The sequence below is a fragment of the Chelmon rostratus genome, chromosome 13, assembly GCF_017976325.1.
Source record: "Chelmon rostratus isolate fCheRos1 chromosome 13, fCheRos1.pri, whole genome shotgun sequence".
In the NCBI taxonomy this organism is placed as follows: domain Eukaryota; kingdom Metazoa; phylum Chordata; class Actinopteri; order Chaetodontiformes; family Chaetodontidae; genus Chelmon; species Chelmon rostratus.
In genome coordinates, this window is record NC_055670.1 from 10,932,806 (window position 1) to 10,943,723 (window position 10,918).

The following is a 10,918-nucleotide window of genomic DNA, read 5'->3' on the forward strand; positions in this document are numbered from 1 at the left end:
AGACTATTTGCATTTCAAATGAAGATAGACTGCACTTTGACCTCACAGAGTGATGGAGAGAGCAAGGTGTGAGAAATCACACCACTTTGTGGGGACGAAAAAAATCACTTGGAGTACCCAGTGAACTGATTCATTCCTTAGGCTTCTGAATCTGATATAATCTCCTCAGTCAGGCACAGTGATGGCGCAACTAAACATTGTCCAGGGTCACAACGTTGGCAGTACAGCTGAGAGCATTTTGTCATTTCCAGCATCACCATTTGGATGCTGGATTCAAGCCCTCATCTGTAAGCGTTCAAAATCTCTCATTGTACAGTCTTGTTCTACTTGTTATTTGTTTTAAAGTGTAGGATCAGCTTACATCTCCACATCTTATATTGTGCCTGCTTGTAAACAGCCTGCCAGGCGGCAGGGTAAGATCAAATTGGCAATTGACATTCTCATTGTAACCCAGCAAGAAACAGCTGCTGAGCCCCGAAGCTGATCAACACCACGGGTCCTATCACTGGGAAGATGAGGCACAAGCAGGCAAAGGTAAACAACGCATTTTCAAATCATTAGGCTGTTTGGAGATAAGCCAGGTCCGCACAGCATCAATTACTCGTCAAACAATGCATGACACTCAGTTGCATCATGCTGACACGGGCAACGATAATCTTACAAGAGCAAAGTGATTTGAGAGCCTGGTGCTGCAGTTTCTATCCACTAACTGCAAAACCTTTATGCATGATGGGACACCACTGGCTAATGAATAATAGAGTAAATGTATTAGGCTTTTATAGACACTATAAACTATTATTTAGTAACTGAACCAGTTTATAACCTGTTAACAAAGATGAATTATATGTCAGTTTTATGTTGATGTTCCATTTGCACTTGTTTATATTTATTTGAGGCTGTGTTTATGTATTATTGATATCTTATTGTTGTACATATTTTGGACTAGTCAATAGGCCTACTTCATGTGTAGTAAAATACTGGTGGATAACATGTCAGAGGCACTGATCGGGTCATGACCAGGCACATATAAAATCATTAATTCTCTCTATCATAAGACAACATAAAATGAGGTTAGACTGGTGATGAAGATTTTTTCTCAGCATCACTTTCCTGCCTCTCCAACTCTTAAATGCGTGTTAATCTGGTGAATGAACTAATCTAATTAATTCTCGGTAACGTTAGAAGCAGCAGCACACAGTAACGCTGTAACGTGTGAGAGACGCCTGCGTCACAGGGGGGACGATCGATACTTTAACATTATCACGTGACTTTTTTTCAAATGAAGCAAATAAATGCAGAGCGACGCGGGACAAAAATAACAAGCGGGTCTGTTCGCTGCCTACTTCCAACTTGGCGCCGCCATTTCCTCATGCACGTGACACCGACGCGTTTGATGGGAAATGTAGTTTTTCGTGAAATGGAAATTTCCAAGATAACTTTCTAGAGGAGTGAGTGGAAATTTACTCTGTTTTTCCCCCATGTAGAGCTGTGTCTGCCTTGCGGGGTGTTTTGCTGGAAGTCAGCCAGGCTAACCTTATTCTCATCTGACTGCTGAGGCTGCTTACTGTTGTTTTTATGATTGTTAGACATAAGTATTATGAGAATTATGTTTATTACTAGTGTATTATTGTTATGTTGTACTATGTTTTCGAATGTCGTCTTACACTATGCCATTATTATTATTGCTATTTCTACTATTACTATTATGAATAATACTACTAATACTAATAATATTACTTTTATTATTAGTCGTAGGAGTAATAGTAGTAGGAACAATTACAGTGATAGTTTCTTCACTGTCATTAAGCCTATTAGGTTGCAGCTTATCTGACACACTCTCTCTTACACACACACACACACATACAGACAGAGGGTGAAATTAGTTGGAGGGTTTTTATTGTCAAGTGGACCCATACACATGATCAGGTGAAAGCATATAGCGGAAAATCCTGCAACATTATGTACATATGCACACATTAGTAAGATGAAATGTTTGGTTGGGCTCGGAATGTGAAGCTATACACCTACATCTCACATGCATAGACTACCCAATTTATCCAAATGTAGTCGTATCTCAGGAGATCCGTCTGCATGGAAGTGTTACTGCCTGATAAGAATTAGAGATTTGCATTGCCTCCCATATGCCATATAGATATCATCTTTTTTAAGAGAGTGAACCTAACATGGCTTAAGTGTGAGAAACAGCATTATGTTGAAACCTCAAACAACGATGGTACAATAGCTACAGTGTATTGTAGTGGCGGTCTTTGAGTGGTGGGTTTCCTCATGTTGCTCTAGAATGGCAAACATTTCCTCTTGATCTCTACTTTCCAATGAATAGCCTCATCTGTGCCAGGTCACTTGAAATTCACTAAACGAAAACACGTGTGCTTACACAAGCTAAGTATGCATAACTTTCTATCTCTTATGGGCATTATTATTGGCATACAAGATAAAAATAAAAATAAAAAATTTAAAAGGGGTGGGGGGGGTTGCAGTTCCTATATTGTTCCAGATTACAAGCATCACCCTATAATCGGATTAATTCCTCTGTAATCGGGGGATTCTAGTAGTTTCTACTTGCAGCCGATCTGTAACATTACACTGTAGGTATTTCAGGTTAATTAGCCACCTTGATTTCTACGGGTGGTTCCATTGTTGAGGAGATTTGCTGAGTTTAATGAGGTCTTTAGTTTGAGATTTTTGTTTATAGTTTAGTTTATAGTTTGTAATTAATAAAAAGTTGTATAACTCTCTCCAGGTAAACAGTCACCAACAAATATAATCTTCAATGTCAGTAAAGTATTAATGCTTCACTGGAGTTGTCATCGTTTAATTCCCATCAGTTTGTTGCTATTTATAGCTGTAAATTGTTAGTTATTTTCAGTAAAAAAAAAAAAAAGACAAAACAAAGCAGCAAATGCTCTTCCGCGGTTAGAACAGGCTGTGGAATGTGGGTGTGTTCAGCAGCTTCCCCTGCTTTAAGACACTCCTTCCCTCCTTAATCTCCAGTTTGTGAAAACATGCAGGTCAATTATGCGGTTCTTTATAATTAGCTGGAGCAGTTTCTAGAAGGTGTTTTTGCACCCAAACGTCACGAGTGCATTGCGCGTGCGGGGCGTGGAGCTCAATAAGTGCATATAGCTGGAGGAGGAGACAGCGTTGTCTGACGGCAGTCACAGCTCCTGCGAGACGTGACGGAGGGACAACATAACGGGCTGCAGGCAACAAATAAACACACTGATTGAGCACTGCGTGGTACGAGGAAGCAGCTGTCCTGGGGGAACGGGTCAAAGCCTCATCTTCTTCCTCCTCTTCTTCACCCACATCTCTCCTCTGGGGCGTACAGTGTGCTTTTAGCATCTTTAGCGCGTCTGCTAACACTAGCTAACAAGGTACTTCCTCGGTGTTCATCTGTGTTTAAACAATGGGGTCAGTGAGGCAAGTGCATAACGACCGACTGACTACTCGAGTGGCTTTTTAACAATCATTTGAAAATATGTGGTCAAATGTGTGTGTGAAGCTTGTGAAACTGCGTTTTCGGTAATGGCAATGACTCTTATCATTATCTTTTTTAAATGTCTCAACTGGCCGTTTAAACGTTTGACAGAAATGCTTTTAACACCGCAGTCACTTTACAAGTCAGACTTGCTTGTAGTGTTGAATATCCAAATATGAATCCTGTACTGCATCCAAGGTGGATAATAATGAGCGATACGAGCTCCTTGAAGATGCGCAGCTTTTTCAGGCGAATGAATGAGTGACTGTTCTGGAAATTTCCCTGCGCCTGATAGGTGCGTCTGTGCGCTGCATGCATGGCCGTGGACTGCTGTCGCTTCGCCTTTGTGTTCACAGAGGGAGTCTCAGCCTGACAGCCACATCTGGCCATTCATTAAAGCGGCATTGTTCAGTATACGAACTAGCCATTATACGCCACTGCTACATCATGGCGACAGCTGGCCTCACCTGCAGCCCAGTTCAGCCTGGATTTGTTTTAGTGTTCATTATTATGATGGAAAGCAAAGGTGAAGCATTCAGTGTCTCCCTTTAAGATGGACCTGTGCAAGTGTACCATTAATCTGGAATGTGTTTCAGTTGTGTATAGGAAGCTGGTCAGCATAAGTTGTGGCTTTAATTGTTTTTGGGCGGTTGGTGTTTTGTGGTATGGAGTTTGCTATACTTGTTAGTTAAGTAAACTCCCTGGGCTTCATGCATGTCAGGGCTGGTTTGCCTTGGTGTCTCTTGGCTTTTGTATACCGAGCACAGACTCTAGCAACTTTGATATTGCAGGATCCCAGTTTCATCACCACTGGTGGAACTTTGTTTCAGCTGGGTCAAAAAAATTAGGAAACGGGGAGAATAGAAGAATTACATGAGGGGTGTCAGATTTGCGAATGAATTAAAAGAGAAACAAGTTCACTTGATTTGCCAGTGGAAGTGAATCCAAAATCCTGTTTCTGCACTGTGCTGCACCAGCATAAGATCCGGATTAATTTTGTTAACTTGTTACTTCTGTACACACAGACAGACTCTTGTTTAGTGAGCTAGCCCAGTACCACAGAGACCCACAAAGGCAGCGAGGCGGTGGGGACCAAGAGCCAAAATATTTTCATATCTAACTCTGTGAATTAAGGGTTTTGGTGAGTTTCATTTTGTTTCTGTCGAGTTTTAATGAAGTGTGTTTTACGATGAGTTTTCAAGGCAAATAGGATGGTCTTTGTTTGCAAAAGACAGGAAACTTCAATTCAGAAGATGTAAGGTTGAAACTAATACTGCTATCAATCAGCTTGGCCAAGAGTTAGTGTCTCTGTGGCACTGGCGGCACCATATTTCTTCATTATTTTGGTAGAGGCCTAAGTGAGGGCTCAAGCACTAGGTCCTGGCATACTGGCTTGGTAGTGATTATATTTCAATTCCTCATTATATAACTTTGCAAATAAAATTATATTAACCTATTGAATGACTTTGCTGTGTTTCAGAGCCAGAGTCTCTTGGGCAGTTTATGGTGAACACATGGAGTGTAGCCCTTGATGATGAGATTGTAAAATGACAACAAAGACTTCTTTTATTGAGAGGGATGGTTATGCATAAAGCCTGGTTGTGAAGACGAGTGCGTGGGGTTATTTTCTACCCTGCATGGCAGGCTGAAACCTCAAGGGAGGCAAGACGTGTGTGTGTGTGTGTGTGAGAGAGAGAGTGAGTGAGTGAGACTGAGAGAGAGAGAGAGTGTGTGGGAGAGAGAGGGGACACAAAACAGATGTGCTCACACATCGTCATGCATAGTACTCTTAGCTGACACTGGAATTCAAGTTGATCCATCTCACTGTAATCGCTGATCGTGTGTTGAATTTGAATTATGTGGCATATGTATATAGCATACAACCACTGTAACTTGGTTTGGTGTGATTGTAACAGATTGTGTGTGTATGGGTTAGGTGTGAAAGGTAAAATTTAAAAATGACAATTTGAATTGGTCCTAGTTTTGTGTGAACAGCTAATGTCCTGTTGTGCCCTGTTGCGCCCCTCTACTCTTTATTTATCCATGGCCAAACCACAAAATGCAATGCCACAATTTTGTCAAAAGTGCACAGAGTGGCTGTCTAAACATTTTCCAAAAATGCTTAAGACTGCCTATATGCACGCATGTCTGTTCTCATAGAGACATGCAAGATTGTGAAAATGCCATAAGTCAGGCCACATATTAGGTACTGCACAATCATTGGCTAGATGCTTTTGCTCCATCACGACTCTTGTTCTTAAGCTTTCTTTGAAGTTTTCAGAGTGGTGTGGTTTGAGTTCTTTGTGATAAAGGATTAAAGAAGAAAGTCATACGTAGGCTAAATGCAGAGACTGGTGCTGGAAAAACACTACAGTTTCAAAACTGAATTAACCCTTATTAATCTTCACATGGTTAATTGCCATGTTAATGCCATATTGTTAATGCCATATTTGACCATTTCTTTCATTAGTGATTTTGATCATTTTTATGTCTGTGAAATGATGTTCATATTGACTCTAGTAATTGTAAACTTTGCGTTTCTATTCAGTTTACTGAGAGGCTGTTGTACACTTTGAAGCATTTGTGTTCGGTGTTTTTCCCCTCTTAAATTAAGGCTCTAATGAGGTGTTTTTCTTTGTCTTTGCTGTCTTGCAGGAATATTAACTCTAGGCTTTTCTAGACCAGGGGCCTACAACATCCTCCTCTAAAACTAGAACGACCTCAGTGCCGGTGGATAACCCCCTCCGCAGCACGACTAATGAATTTGACCTGACGGTGGATACTACAGCTTCCATCCAGACAGCAAACCAAAGCAGAGCATTTCCATTGCTCCTTCTTTGTTAATTAAATCCATAACTTTGACTATTTGTGTTGCCTTTTTTGGGAGGATTCATAGAGCTGTGAGATTTTTTTTTTGAATAATCTGGTAAAATGGGTCCTGGAATGGAAGCAGCGGACATAGCTGTGGTAGCACTGTATTTTATCCTAGTGCTAGTCATTGGGTTTCTTGCAATGTGGAAAGCCAATCGCAGCACTGTGAGTGGCTACTTCCTGGCCGGACGCTCCATGACGTGGATTGTGATAGGTGCATCGCTCTTCGTCAGCAACATTGGCAGTGAACATTTCATAGGCCTGGCTGGGTCAGGAGCAGCAAGTGGCTTTGCTGTTGGAGCATGGGAATTCAATGCACTTCTACTTCTGCAGCTGCTTGGCTGGGTGTTTGTCCCAGTGTATATCCACTCGGGAGTCTACACCATGCCTGAGTACCTGTCGAAACGCTATGGTGGGAACAGGCTAAAGGTCTACTTTGCCTTTTTGTCTGTGTTACTTTACATTTTTACCAAGCTGTCGGTGGACTTGTATGCTGGAGCACTCTTTATTCAGGAGTCCCTGGGGTGGAACCTTTATTTGTCTATCGTCCTGCTTATCAGTATGACTGCACTCCTCACTGTCACTGGTGGATTGGTGGCAGTAATGTACACGGATGCACTTCAGGCAGTGTTGATGATTGGTGGAGCCCTAACCTTAACCACCATCAGCCTAGTCAAAGTTGGTGGGCTAGAGGGTGTCCGAAATAAGTATATGCAGGCAGTTCCCAATGTTTCCGCGATAATGGCTTCTGGAAACTTCACCTATTCTCCTTCCTGTCGCATTGAGCCTAAACCAGACTCGCTACGCATCCTTCGAGGTCCCCTGGATGAAGACATCCCATGGCCAGGCTTCATTCTTGGCCAGACCCCTGCATCTATTTGGTACTGGTGTGCAGACCAGGTCATTGTTCAGAGAGTACTAGCAGCTAAAAACATTGCTCATGCTAAGTGCTCTACACTTATGGCTGGATTTCTCAAGATTCTGCCCATGTTTCTAATAGTCATTCCAGGAATGATCTCTCGCATCTTGTTTGCAGACGAGATTGCCTGCATTGGGCCAGAGCATTGTATGGCTGTCTGTGGTTCTCAGGCCGGCTGCTCAAACATTGCCTACCCGCGGCTGGTCATGGCAGTGATGCCTGTGGGACTCAGGGGTCTGATGATGGCAGTTATGATCGCTGCTCTGATGAGTGATCTGGACTCGATCTTCAACAGTTCAAGCACCATCTTCACACTGGACATCTACCAGACTTTTCGAAGGAAGGCATCTCAGCGCGAGCTGCTGATTGTGGGTCGCATATTTGTTGTGTTGATGGTGGGAATCAGCATTGCCTGGGTCCCTGTTATTATTGAAATGCAAGGTGGACAGACATACCTCTACATCCAGGAAGTTGCTGGCTACCTCACTCCACCAATTGCCGCCCTCTTCTTGCTAGGTGTGTTCTGGAAACGGTGCAATGAGAGAGGTGCATTTTGGGGAGGCATGACAGGTTTCACACTTGGTACCCTACGACTGATCCTAGCCTTCATTTACCGCCAGCCTCGCTGTGACCAGCCAGATGATAGGCCTGCCTTCATTGTCGATGTACACTACATGTATTTTGCCGCTGGGCTGTTCTGGATTTCAGGATTGGTGGCGGTGGTGGTCAGCCTCTGCAACTCTCCGCCAGACGAGGAGCAGGTTCGCACCACCACAGTCTGGGGCCTCCGCAGCGTTGAAATGATTCCCATGAAGGACCAAGAGGAAATGCACAGGCTGACTGAGAAAAGCCATAGTAATGGTGATGGAAGCCTCCATAAAGAAATGCCCCCAGATGTCAGAAAGGAGAGGTGTTTGGATGGGGTGAATGTCAGACTCCTGGTCCCATCGACTGACCATGACCCAGCCACACCTAGTACAGAGACGACCCCTGCCACCACCCCTGCGGAACAATTTGGCAATGTAAGGATGGAGATGATCAGAACTGAGGACGGCTACCATGGTAATGGGGAGACTAACAGATGTATGCGTTCAATGGAATGGTTTTGTGGATGTAAGGAAGGAGCACAGAGTGCACAGCAGAAAGTAGCACAGGAGGACGCAAGAGTCATCGCAGAGATGCTGTATGAGCCACCTAGAGTTAAATTTCTCCTCAACTTGGGTCTGGTATTCGTCTGCACTGTGGGCATCTTCATGTTTGTTTATTTCTCACTGTAGCTGAACCCTGCACTGAACTAATGGGGACTGGAGTGAGGGCTTTTATTTAGATGGAAGTTACAGGGGGGTTGGAATCTTCAGAGATTTGAGAAGCTCTGTCTGTAATATTTACAGTTGTCTTTTGTAGCTCTCTAACAGGGATGTAAGCATATTCTCATCATTTTTAAATGATTAAAGCTTCTCCTTATGAGAAAAATTATACTCTTTTATGACTATGAAGCTTATTTGGCACTGGTGTGTCCATTTTGTTCAGCGCTTGTTGTTAGCTAATCCTGCATTTAGAATATCTACCAGGATTTTCAGAATTGTTCTCAAAGTTAATTTAATTTTTGCCTTATATATGCACTCGTCCTTTTTTTGTATGGTGAATATGTATTCTATGATTTGAGCTTTTTTTTCCCCCTCTCTTGTTGACAGTTTGGTTTAGCCTTGTGGAGGTACTTTATCAAAAACCAAGCTTACAGCAAATATTTGGTATTCAGAATGTGTACGTGTTTTGCAGCAACGGAAATGAAGAAAAGAAGCACAAGATTGGATTTTTTTTCATCCTAAAAGACGATAAGCTCAAAATAGTATGGTACTTTCGATTGGCTGTTCAATTTGTTGTCACTGTAAGGGATTTTATATAATGCGTTTTCTACTGTGTTTTTGTTTGATCAGTTTTTGTGGCTGTATTCTGTGTTACATTTCAAAGCCAACATGCAGCTTTATACGCACTACTATTGTATCGTAACAAAAAGCCACAAGTACCAATGCTCATCTTTCTGTATCAATTTATATTTTATGCATATCTCACTTTGTTTGTTGAAAAGTGTGTCGATTTGTTTTTCTTATTTCATCATATGTACAATATAATTCAGGGTTCACTGGATCACCCACTACACTATACATTTCTTCTATATACATTTCTTCTATATTAGACTATCTCTTGTGTATCTACTGTGTGTCAATGTACATTTAGTGCGTCTTTTATAAACCTCTTACCAAATGTGTCTTAGTGTGCTATGGTAAAGTGAAAAAAAAGTCAGACTAAGAAAACACAAAATAAGAGTTCACGGCCTGAAAATGTTGTGCAGTGAATACCACATCTGTTAAAAGCCATTTGATAAAACAGCTTTGTCATGTAGTACATTTTCAGTTAGCTGAAAGCCGCTGGCCTTGTGAATTGTCATTATTTTCCACTTTGTAAGGTGTCCAGACATCAACATCCTCACTCCCAGAATACAACAACATTAAGACAAACTTTGTGTTTATGTATTTTGGAATTTGAGTTTTGAACGACCTCATTTCAAAACGTCAGCGTCATAATGTGGCAGGCCAATCCTAATGTCAGGCACAAATGATGCATAAGATATGGAGGGTTGATAAGTGATGATTGCTCTATGGGAAAGAGCTTTAAAAATGTTTTCTTTCTGAGAGAATATATGTTGTTTTTTTATGGATTTTATTTTTAGAGACTGAAAATAAAGTTTCTGTAGAGACAAAAGGACAAATGTGTACTCATTCTTTATGTTTTGACTACTTTCTTGCTGCAGTGGCTAACGTAAAGTCAGTCTTGCTAAACGTTAAAATCCATTTGCAATACAGTGTAATTTTAATGTGCTTCTGATCACTTGCAAAGTTAGATGATTTGTTGACTGGTGTATTAAAGAATGTTGCAGCACCAGAAACATTCTTCATTGATCATGTGATTAGCAGCTGGTTCCAGGTTCTAAGAAGTCTTTGTGTCTGCTTTAATGAAAATGCAAATTGATTTAAATTCAGACCAGAATAGCTGTGGACTCAGCTTTGTGGTTATATATTGGTATGGATATTCATTTTTAACAACTCCTGAATAACTGCTTTATTTGTCAGCAATATGTTGCAACATGTTCCTGCATGTTAAGATGGATTGTTTTCAAAACTCTAGGTATGAAGGAGTTCAGACTGGGCTTGGGTAGTAACAAAATTTCCCTCTCCTTCAGTGTTTGCTATATATTTTCGGGCTTTCTGTTATTGTTGACAAGGGTTACATAAACCTCAGAAGGCTTTATTAATCTGCTCAGAGCCAGAGGAGGATTGGGTGATTCCGGGCTTCATTACACAAGATTCAACCAATCAAAAAACCAGGATCAGTGGCTTACAAATCTCCACTTCTTATCAGTTTGGCTACATCCATTTATCCTCTGTTGACCAAACCTCATGTCTCTGTAACTCTCCATAACTAAGTAAGAGCGGGTTAAAAATTACCTTGTGAAAATACACTTTAAAATTTAATGCCAACATGCAAAATACAATACTAAGCAAATCATTATAGTTCACACAGTGAGTTGACTAGTACACTGTTTTTAAGAGACACAATCAACAATGTTG

At 41.4% G+C, this 10,918-nt stretch overlaps 1 protein-coding gene across 1 annotated transcript; it reads left to right on the plus strand.

Moving 5' to 3' along the window:
* Positions 1-3,034: 3,034 nt before the first annotated feature.
* Positions 3,035-10,050, plus strand: slc5a3b (solute carrier family 5 member 3b). The gene is made up of 2 exons (XM_041950628.1): positions 3,035-3,395; positions 6,155-10,050. Exon 2 carries the CDS (start codon positions 6,431-6,433, stop codon positions 8,564-8,566), a length of 2,136 nt encoding a protein of 711 aa, XP_041806562.1. The 5' UTR covers positions 3,035-3,395; positions 6,155-6,430; the 3' UTR covers positions 8,567-10,050.
* The last annotated feature ends 868 nt before the right edge of the window (positions 10,051-10,918 follow it).

Bases quoted from the DNA above. Each gene is read 5' to 3' on its own strand.
- slc5a3b (XM_041950628.1), top strand. From the start codon at position 6,431: ATGGGTCCTGGAATGGAAGCAGCGGACATAGCTGTGGTAGCACTGTAT.